The sequence below is a fragment of the Pempheris klunzingeri genome, chromosome 8, assembly GCF_042242105.1.
Source record: "Pempheris klunzingeri isolate RE-2024b chromosome 8, fPemKlu1.hap1, whole genome shotgun sequence".
Taxonomy (NCBI): Eukaryota; Metazoa; Chordata; class Actinopteri; order Acropomatiformes; family Pempheridae; genus Pempheris; species Pempheris klunzingeri.
In genome coordinates, this window is record NC_092019.1 from 6922421 (window position 1) to 6945411 (window position 22991).

General features: G+C 43.1%; 2 protein-coding genes across 4 annotated transcripts; one reads left to right on the top strand and one right to left on the bottom strand.

The window, feature by feature from the left end:
- Positions 1 to 727: 727 nt before the first annotated feature.
- On the bottom strand, positions 728 to 7954 carry sybu (syntabulin (syntaxin-interacting)). 3 transcript variants are annotated; one of them, XM_070835542.1, is made up of 7 exons: positions 7905 to 7954; positions 7521 to 7707; positions 6640 to 6786; positions 5059 to 5158; positions 4794 to 4946; positions 3298 to 3453; positions 728 to 2553 (listed from the first exon to the last, which is right to left on the bottom strand). In XM_070835542.1, the coding sequence occupies exons 1-7, from the start codon at positions 7926 to 7928 to the stop codon at positions 1359 to 1361; spliced, it is 1962 nt and encodes a 653-aa protein (XP_070691643.1). In that variant the 5' UTR covers positions 7929 to 7954; the 3' UTR covers positions 728 to 1358. The 3 variants fall into 3 exon arrangements, with proteins under 3 accessions (XP_070691643.1, XP_070691642.1, XP_070691644.1); XM_070835541.1 differs by having other exon boundaries at positions 6640 to 6840; XM_070835543.1 differs by lacking the exons at positions 6640 to 6786; positions 7521 to 7707; positions 7905 to 7954 and adding an exon at positions 5961 to 6022.
- A 6456-nt stretch (positions 7955 to 14410) lies between these two features.
- On the top strand, positions 14411 to 21493 carry gdf6a (growth differentiation factor 6a). Its single transcript, XM_070835342.1, has 2 exons — positions 14411 to 14894; positions 19091 to 21493. The coding sequence occupies exons 1-2, from the start codon at positions 14534 to 14536 to the stop codon at positions 20062 to 20064; spliced, it is 1335 nt and encodes a 444-aa protein (XP_070691443.1). The 5' UTR covers positions 14411 to 14533; the 3' UTR covers positions 20065 to 21493.
- Positions 21494 to 22991: the final 1498 nt, after the last annotated feature.

Consider the following 22991-nt stretch of genomic DNA (forward strand, 5'->3'; position numbering starts at 1 on the left):
ACTAGTGAGTTCTTAGCTAGTTCAACTTAGAACTATTGCTGCCCACTCATTTTAATCTAGCATACACAGATTTAGTGGGGATTACAGCATCTGATGACTCATTAGTCTGATGCCTTATAAACTGAGAGGTCATGGTTATGCAATCTCAGATGCTGCACCATATGTCAGAGTGGAGAATGGAGATGGAATAGTCATGGCAAAGATGCCAAGTGTTAGTTCATCTAGACATAATCAGCTTCCTCTTTCATTTAGTATGGGTGTTATGCAATGACTAAAGAAAGCAATGGTAGTTTTTGCAGGTACGCAAACATCTGCTCTGGCACTGACCCAGCTTTTGCTGGTACAGACAGCATTTTACAGCTTCTGAGAGATCCCAGTAAAGTGGATCTAATGCACTTTACACTGTCAGCTCCGCGACTCAAGGGACATCTGAAAATACAGGCCAGGAAAGCTTTTACATAAGATGAGCCGTCATCAGGACGCCGCTTGGTTGCACTTGGGTTTAGACTTGATAATTTCCCCCTTTTATTAATTTATATGAACATCTTGTGCGAATGCAGAAACTTGGGCTCTCCCAGTCTTGGCCAATATTTTTAACAAAAGTCATACATGAGCCAAACATCAACAATTATTCCCTGTCAGCAGTTTCCTCCCCCATAACAAATGGCCCAGATAAAAAAAAAAAAAGACATCAGTACAACAGGTGGCCAGAATTATCATGCTTTAATAATAAAGATACAAGGACATTTGATGTAAACCACCAGTATTGCACATAGCTCAGGCACATAACAAGTGTCAGTTGCTTTGAAGCGTCAACTTATTTCTATGAACAATACACAGGCTGTACTGAATAAAGCTCTACTCCCAGGGAGGAAAAAAAATATACTTCTTCACAAAACGATAACAGTGAACTCACATTAAAGCTTTGGCTGAAGGTTTAAGGTTTCTTTTTGAACAATAACTCAAACTCAAATTTCAGAACCCATCAAACAAACATTCATTCTTTCACCTCTGAAAAATGTCATCGTAACATAAAGAACTTTCTTTTTAAAAACACAAGGACAACTAGGGACACCACAGGACAATGATATCACATAACCATCTACCCAGATGATCAGCTTATACATGTAAATGATAAATATATAAATAACCCCTGTTAAAAATAATCCCTTTTGCGTCACCATTTTGCCTCAATTCATGGTGACTGTACAGTGCAAAGTAACAGTGTTGGAACCAAAATAACTGCATGGATACCATCAAGTGTTGAACAAAAATGCAACAAATCGCACAAATACTCTCAGAAGATGCTTAAGTGCTTTTAGTTCAAGGTTAGGTGTGTGCATGCGGGATGGAAGCCTTTACATATCCGGCCTGTGAGTGACATGACGAAGAGAGTGCAATCCCATGATGCAACAGCCCCTGATAAGAGCAGCTATGTTGTACACCGGAGCGCTTCCGTCCACACCGTGCCGCGAGTACAGCCAGGCCACCGTGGGGAGCACAGGTGCTGCCACTGCGACCAGATCCACCAGGAAACTGTTGCTCCAGTAACGCTTGCCGACCACATCCAGTCCCGGTGACAGACAAGGCTCCTCATCACCGACACCAAAGTCCAGCTCCTCCATGAACCGGCGGCTCTCTCCAGGTTCTGAGCAACACATGCCGGAATCGGTGGAGGTGTCGGGGCTCGCTGGGGGAGCAGGACTGGGCATGCTGGGTGGGGGATGTGTCAAGTCGGGGAGAGTGGCAGTGGTGAAAGTGGAGGTGGGCAGGTTTGGGAGGCCCAGAAGACTACTGGAGGCGGACAGTGATGTGTCCCCCACTGTTGCCCCATGGAACTTCAGCAGCTGGAGGAGCAGAGCCTGCAGGTCTGGAGATATGGGCATTACGTCGGTCTGGATTCCTTTGTCCTCTGCGTTTTGCTGGGAAGGTGTGCTTGAGATGGTGACGGTGGAGGAAACTGTATTTGGAGGTGCAATAGGTTTATCAATCAACTGTCCCTCTGACAGCGCAGACACCTCAGGCCCAGACTCCGTCTCTGCATTCAGCTTACCGCTAGAGTCCTGACTGAAGTCCACCGCAGTGGACATGAAGACTTGCTCCAAAATGTCCGCTCTGTTAGCCATCTCATCGTCTACCAGCAGCCCGCTGTCCGCCATGGCCTCCGCCCCTTGTTCTCCCAGCTCCATCACTACCTCTTCCTCCCCCACCATCTTCTTCCCACCACCACCACCACCACCATCTGGGCTGTCACAGATGAAGTCCAAGGTGTTCTCGTCTTGGAGGTTGGTGCCACTCTGAGCGAGCTCCATGCTGTGCAGCAGGGACTCCAGCTTTCTGTTTTGGATGTTGATGTCGATGAAGTACTTCTGTATTCCCTTATCCTTCTCCATCAGGCTGCTCTTCATCGTTTCCACCACCTGACGCAGCTGCTTGATTTCTTTGCGAGCCTCTTTGAGGGACAGCTGTGCCTCCACCCGGTGACACTCCTCCTCAATCCAGTCTTCCCTCATTCTGCCGAGCTGGGTCTTAAGCTCTTCGATCTCCGTCTCTCTAATCAAGAGGGAAGAAAATAGCCAAAGTTACTCACCAAGCACTCACATTTTGCAAAATATACTTATTTCCTTTCTTGTTGAGAGATGAGACCGATACCATTCTCATGTCAATATGCTAAAATTGAATGACGCTACAGCCAGCTGCCAATTAGCTGAGCTTCATGCAGGAAGCAGGGAAGGAGTGATGCTGCTTGGCCTCAGTGAGTGCAAGGACATTAGAGTTAAGACAAAGTGTTAGATATGAAACCATTTAATTTACAGCTAGTGAAACCCTTCTCAGCCAGCTAGCCATACTAGCTCCTTCAGTATGCTTACAACCTTTGTCAAAATATTTAGTAGGACTGTACCTGCAAAGCTCACAGTTATTCATTAAATCTGTACAAAAACTAAAAGACATGTTGTGGTTTTTGGCAGGCTAAACTTTGGACAGAGCTATGGAACTGTTATGCTAAGCTAACTGGCTGTAACTTTATATTTAACTGACAGATATGCGAGTGGTATCAATTGTATAATGTACAGTGTAATCTAATGCACGAAACAGAGCAGATGAACTGGAAACAGCCTGAACAGTTTGTTTTCTTATCTTATATAATACAGTGGGTTCACACTTCAGAGGATATTTTCAGTTGAGCTGAGCTGAGCTGCTGCATGTAGGCATTACGTCACAACTCTAGTTTAACCCCCTTCCCCCCCATATAGAACCACTATCATCCTGCCTCAAAACCATTAAATCTCAACTAACCTGTCATGGACTCTGTTGTCAGACTCCATCAGTTTGGTCTTCAGATGTCTGATGGTCACCTCCTTCTGCTGTAGAGGGGTAAGATACTGCTCAGGGTTGGGGGGTCTGATGCCATGGTTGTCTCCACAGGAATGGTAGCGGCCCAGGTTTGCTCTTCTATTGGCCCGAGAGACAAATATGTTGGTTAAAAGGTCAAGTTTACCCCGTTAAAACCAACATTATCCATCAGTTCCCAACTAGACATTTTGAAGCAATTGCAGAAAACGAACCAATTTGATGCTTAAAAAGTAAAATCGCTCCCTGTAGACGGTAATTTGTCTAGCTGAGAGAGTGCTGTCAGGGCAGATGCTCCCTGAAGCCTGGAATTACTGTCTGACACAGGATTACTGGCATGTAGACTAGAGGCAAAAAACCTCTAAAAAAAAAAAAAACCTGGTTTATCTAAATGCAAGCAGTCGGCAAGAAAAGAAATCACCTTACTAGAATAAAACCTTAATCTAGAAGCTAATTGCATCAGCATCCAAATGCCCTTTGCATGTCCTATGATCAGTGTCTTATGCTCAAAGAGAACTGATAAAAGGATTTGGGTTTTTTTTTCTATAGAGGATGAGTGGGTGGATTTGGACAATATGCAAAGCAGCATGTAAGCCCCTCTCTTCCACTAACACAATATCCTAGCAACATGGGATACTTCAGGCTTTGATGGCAGCGCTCTGTATCGCCGCCTGAAATAGAAACAGCCCAGGAGAAGGTAGCATGCAAGAGGAAAAGATGTCACATGACACTTGAATGCCTTAAAGTGACAAGAGTGCATTGGAAGCTGCAAATATGAGTCTGCAGATTCTGCTGCTGCATTGATTCGAAAAAGGCAAAATGTTATCATTTCACTGCTGGGAGGATTTGATTTGATTTTTTTTAAGTGAAATGTTATGCAGGGCTGAGCTGCCAAAAACTAAACCTAATTCATATCAAGCCTGGAGCACCATGTAAGAAATTCACGGTGGTCCCAAACACTTTTGAGCTTCAGGCTATTCAGTTCATGCATCAATTCTGCCACTCTGAAATATTTATGACCTCGTTTCTTTCCTCCAAACCAAGGTGTGTTCACTCTAATCCAGTTACGAGTGGGCAGCAGTCAGTAGGGTCACTGTCTGGGTCCGTATTCAGACATTTGCTATATCAAATCCTCATTAATCCCAACCACAGCCGAATCATGACCGATATAATCCCAGCTGGCTGCAAGAGAGGAAATAAAATAGAAGCCTGAGCTTAATCCAGCCACCCACTCAGTTATAGTTATGCTGCACACTGCCTGCGCCACAGTCCAAATCTAACCTCAGGGGTTGGTTTTGTAATGAATCCAGGTGGAGACATATGGAAAGGTTAGATGTGACCAGGAGGTCACACAACTGATCAACTTTCTCTCTCCCTCTCCATTTTCAAACCTTTGTTCTGGGCTTATTAATAATGCATGACATGAAAGCCATGTTTGGTACCTGGAGGTGGGGCTGGAGTTGCAGCTGCTGCTGTTGGTTGAAGAGGCGGCTCTGGGAGGAGTCCTGTAGGGAGCGTAGAGCTCTGCATCTCGGTTGGCTGTAGGTATACCGGCTGGTTTGAACACTGGGAGTGGTCTGATGTGGGTGCCTCGACTTGATATAAGAAAAAATTTTAAAAAAAGATATACAATATGAATGGAAACGGTCCTAATCTGTGTAGTGACGAGAACATACTGATGATGCATCATATATATGAAGCCCACACCTGCGAGAAGGAGCCTTCTTTCCAGCTGAACTAAAATTGAGGCTCTCTCTGGTCTTCAGGCTGCCTGTGCTGCTGGAGGAGCTGAAGTCTGCCTCACTACCTGCAGGGAGGAGCATCACTGGATTAGTATTCTAGCAGGCTCAAAGGCTAGACTAGAAAAAGGGCCATAGAACACAATCTTTCAATGAAAAATGAGTTTCATAAGAAATAACACTCTTACTCAAATCAACACACTCAGGGATACTACTGCTGCAACAGCCTCACTTGGTCTGGTATGACCAGAAAAAGTTTTAGTCTCACTTTATGCACAAGCCTTACAAATTAAGCATAACGTGAATACAATTATAATATCTTATGTTGTCATGGAAACACATTGGGCATTTGCATCCAGTTTTCCTTTCATGTCAGTTCATCTCAACATCTCCCTTCAATACGCACCTTCTAGCAGCCCCATCTTATCCTGTAAGGATCAAGTGCAGAATCGAGCAGCACCATTATGTTACGGTTTACCAACCAGAAAGCACAGCCTCAGACAGACACTGTCATACAACAGCTTCTCAATGGGACACTCCCCATAAACCATACTCTTAGTTAGACAAATGCCAGTAACACTCCAGAATTAGCCAATGACATCCAGTCATTCGTCTGCTCACTGTACACTTTATATAAAACACTGTGTATAAAAGACCTCAGCATGACACTGAAGTCTAGAACATTCAATTCAATTCAATTCAATTCAATTTTATTTGTATAGCCCAATATCACAACAGAGTGTCTCATAGTGCTTTACAAAGTTCACTGAAATAAACAAGTGTAAGCGAACAGAACATAATCAAATCAATTGCTTCAGCAGAGAAAAACTGGCCTCTACATGTTGTGTTAAAATGAAGTCAGTGCCATACCTGAGTAGCATCTCTTGCCATCAAACAAAACCATATTAATGTGTCCAGTGACGACTGTGTCAAATAAAATACTTCAAAACTATGTGATCCTCCACCACTTGGTGAGTCAACTGAGAGTCTGTGCACACTCAATCAGTGTAGTAACCTCCAGCTAATCAGCCTAATTGGCTAAGCTCCCGAACCTTATCCCCAACCAATCAGCTGTCTGCCTCATTCTGACACATGATCAAGCAGTTTTTTTTTCTCCTTCCTTACATGAATAGAGAGGATGTTTAGTTTTGGGACACAGACTGGAGTGCAGGGTTTCTAAAATATGCGTTCAGAGAGCTCAGATGGCAAATCACTCCAGTTATTATTCTCCTTTTGGGCAAGCAGCTGTTTCCCCCAGCTAGTGTTTGTCCAAGTCAACATACCAGAGAATCTGCTAGCTGCTGACATGTGACAAATACAGGTTTTGTACTTTGGTCTTTGAGGAACCACTGGCATGCAGTAGTAGATACATTCAGTGTGCTGTGTATAAGGCTGTGCATGTAAAAAAAAAAAAAAAAATAATGTTCATACAGTATAGGATCACATCATAATAGTGCAACATTTCCAATGTTGTTGATCCTCAGGCTGATTTAACTTAAACAAACAATCTTTTTTATCCTCTCATCTTTATCTCTGTATTCTTCTTTACCTCTGGCTTTCATGGCCGACCTCAGCTCCCTCTTGTGCCTCTGCGCGCTCCGTGGTTCGCCGCTCCACTCGGCCATCACCCTCACCCTCTTCACTTTGGCTTTGCGCTCGGGGAGTATCGGCGAGCTGTGGGCACTCTGCTCTGAGCCTGACGGGGTTTTGGAGGGGGACACAGACTGACTAGTGGGGCAGCCGGTGTCATCTATTGTAAACAGGCAGTAAACAGACAGTAATAGCCAAGAACAGGCAGCGCGGGGCAGGCAGCGAACACAAGCAGGCAATCAGAGCTCAAGGTTCAGCCTGAGTGTTATCTGACAGATACCACCACAGCTTCCATAATGGTTTAACACTTTCATGAAGTAGTTTACACAGTGTACTCACACAGGCACACTTACTGTACACACACATACAGGCATTCTGGGAGCTGTAGTCTCTTATTTGCTGTATATTAAGGAGACCAATTTAGGTAAAAATGAAATAAACGTTTCACACGTCTTCTTTTCTTATAAGAAGGGAAAAGATCTGCCATTATTTATGATCATGAAGAATTTTCAAGAATAAAGTGACGTTTTTCGTGATTCTAAAGCAGTGACTGGTCATTCAATCTGCTTTCAAAATTTTCACACTTGTTCGAAAAGGCTCTTGAAACAAGTTTATTTCTGTTGCAAAAGGAATTTTAAAAAATTAAGATTTATTTCATTTATTTTAAGAAATAAACACAACAGGAGAATCATTTAATATGACAAAAATCAGCCCCACTTTTACCACTATTTTAACTTAGTATTTTACCTTTACCCAACCAGCCAAGAGCATTGTGACACAAACTTGCCCATCTGAGGCCTTTTTCAGGAGCTGTTGTCAGACTGGAGCCGAACTTCTTACCAGAGCAAAAGCTGTTGGTGCTGATGGTCCTCTTGGAGTGATCTGAGCTGACGTCACACTCCTTCCCTTCCTCCTCTGAAAAAGGTGAATCAGACAGAGGCGAGCCTTTGTCCTTTGGTCTGAAGGGATGGAGGACCAAACGCGGGATGCGGCTGCGGGGGCTTCCTTTCTCCGGTGACTTCTTTTCCTATTCAGAAAGACCCATCTGTCAGACCACCTTAACACAGCGTACCTTCTTTTTCAGGATGACAATGTTTTTAACTTTATATAGAGACTGAATTTTGTTAATATTTTGGATTGTTTAGCATATAAAAGCCACTTCTATTTGGAAAAGGGTCATTCAACATACAGGAATCTATCACCAGTAGCAATCACAGGACCCACCTCATATTCTTGGAACGGTCCCATTGTGCTTCACCTACAGTTTTCCCCTGATGAATGAAAAAGGGGAGAAAAATCAGTTGAGTCATTTTTTTCTGTGGACTGTATATGTGGCAGCATTTTGACGTGGCGCTCAAGTCTTTAGTAAACAAGGGCCCTCTGTCTGAACTCTGTTACGCCACTAAATCCCACCCACCACCACACACACACATACACACACACACACACACACATCCTGCCTGGCACAGATGGCTCAAGAAGCCTAGAGCCAGCCATGACCAGCACACACTGAATGCATGACCTTATGAAACAAATTCTACACGTCACCTCTAAAAATAGACAAATAAGTGCCCTTTTAAATCATCAAACAGAGACACAGAATGTCACTTAATAAGTCGAAACTTTGACCTGCTGGTGGCGCTGAAGTAAAGTCAGATGATCACTAAGCCGTTAGAATTTATCCTCAAAGATCCTTGAATACTTTGACCAAATTTGATGGCAATCCTCTTGCTAAATGTTGAGATATTTTATTCTAAATCCCAAATGCCAACCTCATGGTGGCAGATCACTAAAATCTTTAGGATTCATCCTCTGGGGACCATGAATATCTGTGGAAAATTTTGCGAAAATCTATCAAAAGATTTTAAATCTGGACCAAAGTGGTTGGCTGACCAACAGACTTACATTACCATAGAGCCATGCTGCTATCATGTCTGAGAACGATAAAAGAGATAAAACAAACGAAAAAATATGAAAGAAATAGATTTAAAATAACACCTGCATGTGATTTCAATCCAGATACAACTCTAAAGATGAAAGATTGGTGTTACGAGTATTGCTCTTTTCATATAACGGCTCTTCATCAAAGTCACCCCAGATGAAGATGATCAGATGAAGCAGAGTCGTAGATGAAAGGTGTCCCACTTCAGTGTATCACTCTGCTAAGCAAAACTAGACTAACTCTCCTTATCAGCTTTCTCTGCCAAAACTGTGAGACTGCCTGCCAAAAGCTACAAAGTGCTTCTATCATTGAGACATAATGGATGATGTAGTGATACGATGCACTATCCTCTTGAAAAAAGTAGAGCCCGAAATAGAAATTAACTCCAGTCTAGGGATGAACTTTTTATTTTCGACATGCACATTTAAACAAGGAAGAAACATCTTTTATTGATGCTTTAAAGCTAAATAATGCAGATTTTCTTTCATGCTTGAATAAACTTTATACAATCACTTCACTTTTCCTCTCGCCTGTTGATTTCCTCTCAGAGTCGTTGCCTAAGGGGGTCAGTTGCATAAGCGCATACGTGTTTTTTCTTTTTTCTTTTCTGCATTGGGCATGACGTAAGTGACCCCAAGGCCTGCGTGCTGTTGTTGCATCAGTGAGTCTGAACCTGTCCTCCCTTGCTTCATCCAGATGGTACCGCCAGTCATGCCACTTTCTATATACGACCAGCCCAGGCAAAAAATGTGCAAAATCCTCTTTCTTCAAACCACTGAGTCCCAAAGAGGATTGCAAATATAGAGCAGAGTGTAGTGGGAATCAAACTCCACCTCCTTTTATCAGACTCAAAAATAGACTTGCGTTCTGGGTGGCCTTTACCACCTTCCCTGCAGCCTCGCTTTTACTTTCAGGCATCCACAGCATTAGCATACTGTGGCAATGCACAGGCTGCCTGGCACACTGGCACACCAGAATCTGATTATAGGCACCAAGCAGGGGCAGAGCAACCAGAGCCGTGCCCTAGCAACAGTCTTAGCAACCGAGGGAAAAATGCTGCACCACCGACTCCAGCTAGATGGGACCAATTATGTTTAAATCCGCACAAAGTGTAGCCTACTGCTGCTCATCCTGTCCTTCACTGAGAAAAATTCTCAAGTGTGCCGAGGTGGTGTGATTCTGTTCACCATTCAGCTGCACAGTGTTTTTCTCAGGTTGAATGAACACTTTGTCCTTGAGCTTGTGTCAGCTTAACCATCTACTACTGACTTACATTTAGTCATGTACATGTTTGTAGGATAAAATGAATGAATGAATTTTGGACCTTATATGGATGTTTGTTTTTTTTTCTTGCGAAGAGTTTAATAGATCAAATCTTTTAAATCTAGAACAAAGAAAACCGTAAGATAATAGGTTTATAAGGCCAGAACATGAAGAATTAAGAGTCAGGGATCAGCTACATGTTAGCATCCTGGAGACAAATGATTTGAGCAGTGTCTCATATGTTTTGCTCCAGTGCAATGCTATCTTCCTTTGCCAATTATGACTTAGTTGTAACCTGTAACCTTCAGCTTGTAACCAGAAAACCTGAAACCCTGTGAGGTGTTTGGATACAGATGCATGCACATTCGCTGCTCTGCTCTGTGTAGTTACTGTAATGTTACATTGTGCCTGTTCGCACTTGTCCCTGACCTGAACTAGCTCCTGCAAAGTAAGAGCATGCATTTGGTCATTCACCCAAACCTACTGCTTGACTCCAGAAAATGTTGATTGCCTACCTACTGAGCAACAAGCTAAGCATTATCTAAGTTGCAAACACAGGATTTTCAGCTCTCTTAAGCGTGACCAACAGCCAACCTCGCTGCATAAGCAACACCCAGTCGCCCCAGAAACCCGTCTAAACATACGACTTCTGTGAAAGCTGTCAGTAGGATGCTGAGACACTGAGTACGTGACTGGTAAACAAGTCATTAAGCTTCCGCTGAAGCTGTTTCCCTCATCCAGATGGTTTCCTTTTAAAACAGCATGGAGTGGGCGTGAATAATAAATTCCCTTAATCCCTCCCAGTCTATGTGCATTCCCATGTTGATCATGCACATGGACTAATGTGAAACTGCTTACTCCCATTTAATGTTAACCCATCATGATGCACTCAGGCTATTTGTTCTATTGACGTCACGTATGATTGTTAATGAGGCGTTCGGTTGTGTTATTTCATTGATGACACTTATTCTGAGCTCCTCAACCCTTATACAAAGTGCATCATCACTGCATGATGTCATTCCTGGGAAATCATTGTGACATCCTTCCGGGAAGCGTAAAGCATACTGAAACCAACATCAACATCCATCAGATGGTTTTCTAGTAGTACAGAAGTTTATATTAAGCTTGTACTATAGAGAAAAACACAATGATAACCCCTAACAGAATTACCCTCTGTGTTACAGCACCATATGTTTCCACATGGGATGTTTATAGTGCTGAAATTCTTAAAAAATATCCAAAACTAAATAGAACATTTTTGATAATATGAACCATGAAACAGACCAACAGCTCCGACCAAGGAACCTCCCATGTGTTGACATGCCTCCTTTTGTTTTCCACATTTCACTTTAAACCCAATTACACTGTTTCTGAAGGCCTATTAGATTTCCATGTACCGATATCCCCTGACAGTGACAGCATCTTCTCCCACATTGCCTTTTAAATGGCTTGTTTTCTATTCCATCATGTTCATCATCACTCAGATTTTGTTTTGTTCCATATGGCGCCCCCGTCAGCTGCTGGGGATGTTTTTCTCAGATGCCTCTGGATTAAAGACACGCCAAGTACCGTTTAGGGTGTAACCAGTGGTGATGTAAACACCCAACTTCAAACCTAACGTGTCCACATTTCCCCCCAAAACATTTTCATACTGTGTGCGAACATTTTGGATGATGTGACAAAAGACTCGCTCCTGAACTTGTAAACAGCTCCTCCACAGCCCACCTGCTCCCATCCTGTCCGTAGTTTCATTTTGTTTTTTAGCCGGATGATAATGATGGATTGGATTGGAATATTTTTTTTTTTTTTGGTGGAAAGACAATAAAAGAAATGCTTGCCTGTCTGTCTGTCTGTCTGTCTGGTGATGGTTCCTCTTTGAAGGATGCGCGTCAGTCGGTGAAGCACAAAGGGTCGTTCTGCTGCTGGTGCTCCGGCGGTGCCAGCCTCCGCTCTGCTGTTCTAGACTGTCGGGTGGTGGAGAGCAGTGTGCAGTCTGAGGACACACACGATTGGACACGAAGCGAGACCACTGACGGTGCACGCACAATATGACTGCCATCCCAAGTGAGTTACATAACGCGTGAGGCGTTACTTAACCACTGACTCCCCTCCACCATACAGGGCCATGAGCTGCAGGCAGGCTGGATTATAATATAACAGGATGTATATGCGCTAAAATCCACAACATGACATTATAGGTCCTGCGTAATTTCAGCACACGCTGTGTGTGCAGTGATGTGCATGAAGCCGAATACACTGTGCTGACTTCCTCTCGGTGTAAGAGCGAGTTTGCTCTCCATGGTGCTGAAATCAGCGAGGTGGGCGCCGCTCAAGTCACAATTAATCATATATATATACAATATTCTGCATGTAAAAGCATTCGAATGTTGTGCATGAGGAAGTGCGTCATTGAATCAAGTAGGAAATTAGTGCAGGAACCTGATTGACAGTCACTGCAGCCCAGAGGAATCAAACGGTGTCATGTGTATGTATGAAGTGACCTGCAGGCCACATGTTAGTGTTGTGTCTTGCCTCACAGGAGATCGTCACAGTGAGTGTTTCATTGGATCCTGAAGAAGCTGTGGACACTGGGTGGTGCTGAACCAAATATTAACATGTGACCTGTGAGCAGCAGATTGTCTTCTCATCACTGAGGCCCTCTGCTGGAACAACAAGACGATATCAAACAGAAGCAAAACTAAATGGATTGATCCCTGATCACTACAGCATCACCTCACTTTATTACCATATGGTATTCTGCACAATTCACAAGTTCCTGTAACACCATTTGCAACCAACAATCCAAGCTTTGATTTTAATTTAGGCAGATGCTGTTTGCACCCAGATGCAAACAGACACCCACTTACACCCATCTGCCTATCATTACATGTTGCTTGCACATCAAACTTAAAAATGTTTGTACAAAGTACACAGGCCTTTCTTCGTTCTGTGTCCTGCATATTTGTGCCCTGATTCAATGTATACTGACAGAAATCCATCTGACACGCTGAGAATACAAGATGAAAACCAAAAGGCTGCTCATGTTTAGAGAGCGGACAAAATAACGTGAACACATGTCAAATGATTGCACGTGGTACAGTGTTCTGTATACTTCAACATTTAACGACCAGACACAATACAAATAGATTAAAGATCTGTCCATTTTCATCTGTTGGCGGCATGTTATGAATCTGTTGGTCCAGTCTGAGCCCTGATGAATCAACATGAAGATAACATTTTCTGATTTTTCCTTCATTTGCCTCTATATTTGTCTGACTGTAGGCCACAAAGAAGGACTTGTACAGAAGTATTTTGAGTGATATGCTCTCTTTGAATTCAATTAAATACATGCATTACTTCCATCATTTGACCCGACAACCTCATAGCTTGTTGTGAGATTTTTGATATGACATTTCAATGTTTCTATCAGTATAAAAAGACGTCTACGTCCAGGAGTGAAGGTCCAAATTAATGGATGGTTTTAAAATAAAGCAGCTTAAACTTCGGTGTCTTGGCCCACACTGTGCACCTTAAACTTCTAAACATAGTCATACTGGTAGATTTTCCCAGAGGACGTGAATGCAGCATTTGTCCTCGTTTCTTTGTTTGTGGGAAACATTGTGTTGTAATAAATAGTAATGGCCACTAGAGGTCACTGGTGTTATTTAAAATGTGTTTGAGGCTTTTAAACGACTCCACGTCGGGGCTGAATGTTGTGGGTTTACTGTGATCACACCTCGAGGTTACACTTAAATGCACGAGACTTCTGTCCTCAGTGATTCTGAGGCAGTGATTCGTTCCTCTCCTCTAAAAACAAAATTAGATCCTGAAATTACATCTGCCTCATTCTATCATTCATTCAATTAATCCTTCCACTAAATAACGTGTCAAGCTCTGCTGCCAAATGCATGTTTCAAAATACTAAATGCTCCACGACCCCCTTATGTGCACAGTGTCTTCAGTCTATCTGTGCGTAAAATCTAATCTAATCTAATCTGACTCGACGTGTGCTTGGATCCTTTCAGGCTCTCAGAGGTTTTGTGATGAGGAGGACTGCAGTTAGAAAACTGTGTGAGCTTACATCTACTTTGATCAACTTTATAAGCTTTGTGATAAAGGAATTAGCTCTATTTTTGTCCAAATCAGTTTCTAAAATAAATCCAAGAGAAATGGGAGGAAACTGAGAACAGTTTAATTTCATTGTAATTTGATTTACTAATTAATATCATAATTTACGATACTTTCATCCAACATAAAGCAGACCTTTATTGTCTGTGGACAGCGTCGACTCTTCAGCAACTGGCTGCTAAACCACCACCACCAACAAAAACTTTCTCACGTGGACTCTCGTGTCTGTGTCTCCTGTGGCGGTCCATTGACTCTAGTGCGCGTCTGTTTGGAGGTCTGTGACATGAAATTGTTGCACTGAGCGACCATGTGGGCGTGTTTCTCTCGGCCCAACAGTCTCCGCTCTTGTGTGGAGTCCAGAGCGCAAAACGCACTTCTTCTGGTGCGACCGGAGAGCGCAAAAGTAGCAGCTCTCCGACCCTGACGCGCACACCATCTCCCACTCCGGCGGCCCCCAGAATCCAACTTCACTGAGCGGGAAAAGAGAGTTTCTGAACATCTCCCGGTGACTCTTCCAGCCATGGACGCATCTCGACTCGTAACGCTATATCTGGGCCTGCTCCTTGCTTTCCTTGGGAATATACCGTGTTTCCAGGCTGCTGCTATCATCTCTCCCTCTGCGCCGAGGAGGAACAGGGGAGCCAGGATCCCTCATCAGGACGGACAAAGGTCATCCAAATTCCTAAAAGACATTTTCGCGTCTTCGCATGCTATCGCGGGCCATCACAAAGAAGAGCTAAAGGACGCTATTGTGCCGCATGAATACATGCTCTCCATATACAGGACATACTCGGCTGCAGAGAAGCTCGGACTAAACGCAAGCTTTTTCCGCTCCTCTAAATCTGCCAACACCATAACAAGTTTTGTGGACAGAGGAACAGGTTGGTTTCAGCCCGCTGCCAGATCCATCTGCTCAGTCTTGCATAATTCTGTGGCACAGCTTTCATTCATCTGTCTAGTCTAATATTCCACTCTTTTATAGATACAGTAAATGCATGAAAAGTACAGAAAAACAAACTCACAACGGCAACTTTTACGCACGATTTGAAAGAGGCAACATAATTTACCAATTCGCTTTTACGCACACAAATGAACAATAAATCACGAGCGTAAGTGTTAAAGAAGAGAGAAATCTTGAAAGCTGCAGGATTATTTGTTATTTATGGACAATTTCGTGGTTCTTTTAGGAGCTATTTACCGCACAGCCGCTGAAACATGTAACTTTTTCCGAGTATTAAGTTATATTACACTTAAAATTAACCTCTGGGTAACACGACAGTAAAACAGTAATTAAGGCGTTCTCTAAATGAAGGCTGTAAATCACTCGTCAGCGGAGGCTGCAGCAAAAACTGTTCTGCTCCCAACATCCACGTGAATACAGAGGAAACTTTTTTTTTTCAGTTATATTAGAGCACTCGGTGGCTGTTTCATTTTAGACTTTGTTCATTCATCTCCAAACGCAAACACATGTAGAAGAGAAACTCAGTTTAACCATAAAAATCAGGCACATATTAAAAAGTTCAGTCTGTTGCCATTATGGTGCCCGGTTTGTCCACAACTAGTGCTGACAAAGGGATCTGGGGGCCATGGCAGAGCGGGTCGGTGTGAGAAGCAGGTGTTTGGGTCAGTTAACATGTGTAACCAAGTGACTGGACCGGCCTGCGAGGACAAACACAATCTGATAAACACAAACACATCCAACACACACAAGGGGACGGGCGAGTTAATCTTTGCAGGAGAAATAAAAGCAATCTTTGTTTGCGTTCCCTCCCGTCTGAAACACTCCGAGCCTCAGCTCTCGGACGCGGACTGCGCGCTGCAAAAAGTATCCATCATTGCTGAGTTATGATTCAGTCACATTGTCATCTACCTCCTTGGTGACGTGCAGCTGCAGTTATTTCCAGGGAATTTCAAGGAACTTTAATTTTTCACGTTTTTTTTTTTTTTTTTTTCCAAAAAAAAAAAAGAGAAAGGAAAAAATGAAACCAAGCAGTGCTCTCTCACAACTTGCTCGTTTTCAGACAAAATAGGATGTTTTAAGAGTGAAGATAAAGCTAATAGGCTCGTCCGTGTGGCCATTTCTTGCAGTGTGAACTGATTTGATAGGAAAAACGCCTCACTTTCTCCTGTGATTTTGATGTGATGTGTCACTGGCTCTGACCCCGAGCTGGACCCTCTGAGAGCTGCTTGGCATCGAACGACTGATTGGAGTATTTGAACTCGGTGATCTAATTGAGTGTTCATGTCATAACATATCAAACACTGTCTATTCTCCCATAATGACCCAGCTCGGCCACGATGGGCACATCACCAAAAAACGACGAGGGGGAAAAAATGAAAGAGCACTTCTTGCGCTGTGAAGTGGTTCGTATTTTTACTGCGGAACCTCCCTTTGCGACCGCCACTTTAATTACGGAAAATTATTTTTCTTCCCGTTCTTTCAGCTCAAGCGCATTTGGTTTCTTTTGGGATTCTTCCCAGCATCCCCAAAGTGTTACATTGCATTAACCTGCAGAGTGAACCTCTGCTGGGAGTTTTCGTTATTCAAATCGCCTCCATCAGGAAAGAAATGTACACTGGGGCAGCATTTTGACGCGTAAAGAAACAGGTTTTTGCGTCTTTTACGCATTATTCATCCATGCAGGGACAGGTTTTACAGAGTGCACCTCTGATCTACGGCTTCTTTGGCTTTCACACTTTTGCAGGTAAATTAAATTTGCTTATAAAAAACAGGCAGGGTGTTTCCTGGAGGTCAGAAAAGGCAAGATCAGAAAAGAATAACCCCAATCTGAAAATTACTTTTGGCACTTGGGGTAACTCATTAAAGCGCAGATGGTGCAGCCCGGCCTCTCTCTCTCTCTCTCTCTCTCTCTCTCTCTCTCTCTCTCTCTTTCTCTAAACAGAGGCATAGATGACAAAAACATGTTTTGCATTTGTTCAAATACAAGCAGCAAGGTCAAACAAAAGTGCACAGGATGCCGTTTTAACCGAGCAGTAAAATTCACCGCGTTCGCCCCCAATTATCCATCGTCAAGCATCTTAAGCGTAATGGAAAAAATTGGCTTTTTACATAATAATGAAATTAAGAAAACTTTGTACATTGACAACTGTCAACACGAATGTCCCTCAATAATTCCAGCAGCAGTCTGTTTAGTCAGTCAGTCAGTCCGTGCAGGCGCGTTTTAAGGGGAATGTTGTCGTTGGCAGGATGAGATGAAATATAAGAGGGGAAGTGCTTTAATGAGGAAGTTGGGAATTCAGACCTGTTAATTATCTGGTGAACTTGTATTCGATTTGTTTGAGGTCTTATAAAAAAAAAAATCCTAATGCAGACCATACGCGAAAAGTCACTGAAACGAGCACAAGGTTTCAATCTACTTTTACTGTTTGACTCGGCAGGGTTCACGGAGGAAAACTGACAACTAGATTCAAATATCTCTTTAGGACAAGTTTTACAAATTATATCACAGGGGCGTTCTGATGTAGACATGCCACTTTTATTTTTTTATTTTTTTTAGAAATGGAGACAAAGCAACCGATGCTTTCATTTGATCCAAAAACAGAAACCACAAATGAAACAGCTCAACAAGGAAATTAATTCACTTATATTCTTAAATATGTGGGAGATATTTTACATTTAAAGGAGAGGATTTCTTCTCGTCTTTAAATTAACGTGTGTTTAAGAATTTTCTTGAATTTTGTGGCATTTTCCTGCTCCGGATTCTGCATTGACTCAAACTACTAAACGAGTAAAAAATTGCAGGGAATCAAACGATTATTTCCCCCCCATTTTCTTAAGTCTCTCTGTATTTCACCAGACAAACAATATAAAAGAAAATGGTACAAAATAACTTGTTATAGTGGATATTTTTGTAGTAAAAATCTTTCTATCTCTACTTTCAGTGTAAGTTGCAGCTTGATTTGCATGATATCATAGGCTAAATATAAATCATCCCAAACCCATCTATGAAAAATACTTGCTAAATGCAGACATTTATTGTGTTTTGTAAACCCTAACGCTTTTTCATGCATTGTTATATTCCAGTCTCACTGGTTCGCCTTGATGGAATATTTGCAGGCCTCCTGGGTCTCCAGCAGGGAATAATGCGTTAATTGTGTATTGTTCAGTTGAGTGTACAGTATGTCGCCTCTGGTCCGTTGTGTCTGGCAGCACCCAGGGGCCTTCACATCACTAGGCCCCTTGTTTTTTTTTTCTTTCTTTCTTTCTTTCTTTGCCTTACAACTCTGCAAGAGTTCTCAAAAAAAGAAAACTCACCACATTTCTGCTGTTTTGACTGCTGCTTAGATTTAAAAGACCTTTAGAGGCTGTAAGGAAGGAAAAGTTTACCTCCGTCCTGACAAGGAGCTGGAAATGAATAATCAACCTTTCATCAAGTGAAATGAAGGCAGAACGCTTTTCATTCAAATATGCTGGCTTTGATTAAAGGTGGCGTGGCATCACATTTTGATTGGATTATTGTCACTGCAATATCAAAAACGAACTTTGGTCCTACAACAGCAGATGGTTAGTGGATAAATACATGGAGGAGATGTGAGAATATTCATGCTTTGTGCTTTGCATCTCAATATCACCTCACCAATAGTTCGTGCGCACATTTGCATGAAATGAAACCAAGAAACTTGAGCTACAATTTCAAGGGAGGAAGATTAAAATGAGGCTTTGCAAACATAACCCTCATTTAGCCTGTGACATTACAGAAGATGCAGTGGGTTTCTGACTCTAATCAAAACAAAGTAAACTGGAGGAAAGCGATGTGTTTATCTGTGTGATATAGTGTTTACCAATTCTAAACGTGGTGTTAACTGAGAGGGTTTTTTTTTTCATTCTGATCCAAACTGAGGACTTGTCAGCTGTAGTTTGTTTCAGGCAGGTTCAGGGTGGACATTTGAAAAACAAGAGAGAGAGAGAGAGAGAGAGAGAGAGAGAGAGAGAGAGAGAGAGAGAGAGAAGGCCTCTGTGGGAGAATGTGAGTCCCCCTCCCTCCCTCCATCCCTCTGAACACTGTACACCCTAAGTGAATCTGACTGCAATTATTTTCTTCTTTTATCCTTGCAGACGATCTTTTGCACTCTCCTCTGCGAAGACAAAAGTATCTGTTTGATGTCTCAACCCTTTCAGACAAAGAGGAGCTGGTCGGGGTGGAATTAAGGATATTTAGGAGAGCGCCCGGGGATTTGCAGACTTCCCTGCAGACGGGTCTGTACGACATCCAGGTCTACCCCTGCAGCTCGGACAGACTGCTGGACTCCAGGTCTCTGGACCCGCTGGACTCCACCAAGGCCGGCTGGGAGGTTTTGGACGTGTGGGAAATGTTTAAAGCATACCAGCACCACCATCATCATCATCACCCCCATCATCACCATTACTATCAGCAGGGGAGCCAGCTCTGCTTCCAGCTGCGCGTCACTATGGGCAAATCAGAGACCGAGGTGGACCTGAGGCAGCTGGGGCTGGACAGGGGCGGCCGGTCCCAGCGGGAGAAGGCCATCCTGGTGGCCTACACCCGCTCCAAGAAGAGGGAGAACCTGTTCAACGAGATGAAGGAGAAGATCAAGTCGCGGAGGTCGGTCGGCGAGACGGAGGAGGCGGTGGTGGTGAAGGCTGTGACGGAGGAGGGGGTGTCGCTGAGGGGGGTGAAAGGAGAGGGGCCCCGGCGGCGGCGGAGGACCGCGCTGAGCAACCGGCACGGGAAGAGGCACGGGAAGAAATCCAAATCCAGGTGCAGCAAAAAGGCGCTGCACGTGAATTTCAAAGAGCTGGGCTGGGACGACTGGATCATCGCGCCCCTGGATTACGAGGCATACCACTGCGAGGGGGTGTGTGACTTCCCCCTGAGGTCGCACCTCGAGCCGACCAACCACGCCATCATACAGACGCTCATGAACTCCATGGACCCCAACAGCACCCCGCCCAGCTGCTGCGTCCCCACCAAACTCAGCCCCATCAGCATCCTGTACATAGACTCGGGCAATAACGTGGTGTACAAACAGTACGAGGACATGGTGGTGGAGCAGTGTGGGTGCAGGTAGCGACCCCTTAAAAACTTTCAAAGCCAGAAAAAAAAATCTAAGATAGGTCTTGATGGGTCCCAGGTTGAAGATATAAAGTCCTCATATGTCTGAAATGCTTTGACGCATGACGCGCCTTATCTTTACTCAAAAGGGATGCACACACAGGCGATATCTGCTATTTATTCAGACTCAGCACAGCCACAGCAATTCACACTCTGCCTTAAAGTGTTACGCCTTCATTCGTATCCATCCAACAAGTCATCGCTCATCAAACAAGCATTTGTTTCCCAGAGAGCGAGACGTGTCCTCATAGCACAAGGAGTGGGTACAAGGCGAGATGTTGGCCTACTGAGTCCGACTGTGCACCTGTTCGTGCCGAGGCCAGAGGACAGTGGGCTGTGCCTGTCAGCGCTTTGTTGCAGCTCTGCCGTGTGATCCTGGCAGACAGGCCGGACTCTTTTGGTTATGTGCATCCAGGCCGTAATTGCCACTGTCCAGTTTGAGTCATTACAGGCTCGAACAAGTGCCTGTTTTCCAAAAAGGGGGTGAATGTCTAATGTACCAAACACACACACACACACACACACACACACACACACACACACACACACACACATACACACACAGACACACAGACACACACAGACACACACACAGACTGGTCTGAGGAGAGGAGATAAGATGGTGGTGGTTATGCCTTCAAGAGATTTTTGACTTACTGGAGACCAGTTTAGAGGCGCTCGGAGAGGCGTCGTGCGCCTTTGTGGACAGAAAGGACACAAAACCAGACTTGTGCCTGACTGGGGCCCTTTTGTAAAAAAAAAAAAAAAAAAAAAAAAAAAAAAAAGGAAAGAAAAAAAGCACACACATTACTGAGGCGAACTTTTTGCTCAAAAGTCTGCATCTTTACGAAATGCACTTCCACAGCTGACTGCGCCAAGGACACGCGGTCAGAGAGAGAGTTTGTATTCTGTGATGACGAAAATATAAGAAAAAAAGACTCGCAAACGAGACGATATTTAAATGCACATTAGCTTTGAATGCACTGCTGTTCATTATTTTTCGAGCTGTAAATATTTGTACAGTTGAAAACTTTACAAAGTGCAACGAATGAAGAAATGAGAAAACGGCATTTCTTTGTAAATATACAAAATGCACTCAAATCGGTATAATTTCTATTCTATAATTATTTTATTATTTGTGATGTACAGAGTTTCATGATAATCATATATTTCTTACATTGATAAGAGTAATTTAAGGTGTATTCGATATTTTTTTTTTGCAGAGGGTGGAAAATACCATTATTAATGTCTACCTCATAATTGCATATAGGATCTGAGTTTTGAGGTGCATTCAGTTAGAGTGTAAAGAGCTTTTACAATGATATATAAGATCATTTATATACATATATTACTGGATAATATTCCACACCATTACTGTACAAATAAAATTCAAAACAACGTCTGGGACGTCTGATGATTAATGCAACCATTTTTACATTCATTATGTTGATTTCAAGTGTTTTTACAGACCTGACTTCACCAAAAGACACAACAATCCCATAGGAGCACTGTGGGGCACTTCTTTATAAGGGAATAAGAGGCCAAGACATTGTCTTTTTTTTTTTTTATCAGTGGATTCATTAAATGACAAAATGTAATCACATGGCTTGTATTTTTTTAAATTAGTAGCCTGAATAACTTAACGTAGCGTCCCTACAATGATGAAACTTAAAGAAAATCACTTCTTTTACTTCCTGGGTGATTACATATGCTTGAATCACACACATACTAAAAATGCATGGTCTACAATCATACTAAATGGCATTTGACAAAAAAAAAAAAGAAATGATACCATATGGTGGCTTTTAGACTACAATGTTAAACTACTCCATGTAGTTACATAGACTTTATAAGATGAAGGTTTTATCAGAATCAGCAGAATCCCCCAATAATCTGTGTACATGCACCTTTGCCTTCAGGTATGTTTGCTAATCTGTTCTTCCCCTTTGTAAACACTCTCTCATCATAGACAAATGGCTTTATTCAGTGACTGGCTGGCTCAGGATTGCGCCACAGAAACCATATAAACATATGGTGACCATCCAAGCAGAAGGAAATCCACTGACTGTCACTGATATGGCACTGAATGTACGAACCCCAGCTATTTCCCAATGAATTACCCTGCCTGGGTCAAGTTTACTTAACACTTTAATGTTTCCCAATCTGAAAAAAGAAAAGTTTGAAAGAAGGGATTGCTTCCATATAGACTATCGACCTTGGCCTGGAAACAATTAGGAAATTGCTTTGAAATGTTATATGTTGTCTAGGCTCTTGTACAGTATCATGTCACTCCCCACATGTTTGCTAGGGGGAAACAGAGGATGCTAAGTGCACTCTTTAGCGGCCGCTGCAAATGACTGACACAACAACCATTCCCCTGAGTATAACCAAATGGCCCCCCAGGCGATACGTCTGGAACACCATCGCCGGGGTGCTACTACGAGACACGTTATCCCTGCTGCTCACAAGTGCACTGTGGGAGACGCTTTGTCTTTGCATCTGATGCTGGATTAGAAATGCTGTAACATTGCACAATCAAGTCAGCAGCTTCATGCTAACTTGTGGGATAAACCTTTACTTTTTGATTTATATTTATTTGACAAGTTCCCTGGTCTGGTGGGCACTGGCCTGGAGGTGAGACTGAATGTTAAGGGAACAGTTAAATGGTGATGAAAGGGAAAGGAATGCTTTGTTTACCCGCTTCAATCCCTCACTCTCAAGTTAAATGTTCCTATAAAGTTCCTCATCACAACCACCTTATTGTCCCTCCGCTCCATGCTGAGGCAGAGAGAGCAAAAAAAAAAAAAAAAGAGAGAGTTGTGTTTATTTGAAACTCGGTCCTAATATATGAGTCTAAGCAAACCGAAATTGGCAAAGAGACGG

What these genes read in the sequence shown, in the direction of transcription:
- sybu (XM_070835541.1), bottom strand. Translation starts at nt 7,928, where the DNA reads ATGGGACCGTTCCAAGAATATGAG. An exon ending in GACCGTTCCAAGAATATGAG is followed by an intron (nt 7,708 to 7,904) that starts GTGGGTCCTGTG and finishes CTTTCTGAATAG; the next exon opens with GAAAAGAAGTCACCGGAGAA. An exon ending in GTCGGCCATGAAAGCCAGAG is followed by an intron (nt 5,159 to 6,639) that starts GTAAAGAAGAAT and finishes TCCTCCCTGCAG; the next exon opens with GTAGTGAGGCAGACTTCAGC.
- gdf6a (XM_070835342.1), top strand. Translation starts at nt 14,534, where the DNA reads ATGGACGCATCTCGACTCGTAACGCTATATCTGGGCCTGCTCCTTGCT. An exon ending in TTTTGTGGACAGAGGAACAG is followed by an intron (nt 14,895 to 19,090) that starts GTTGGTTTCAGC and finishes TTATCCTTGCAG; the next exon opens with ACGATCTTTTGCACTCTCCT.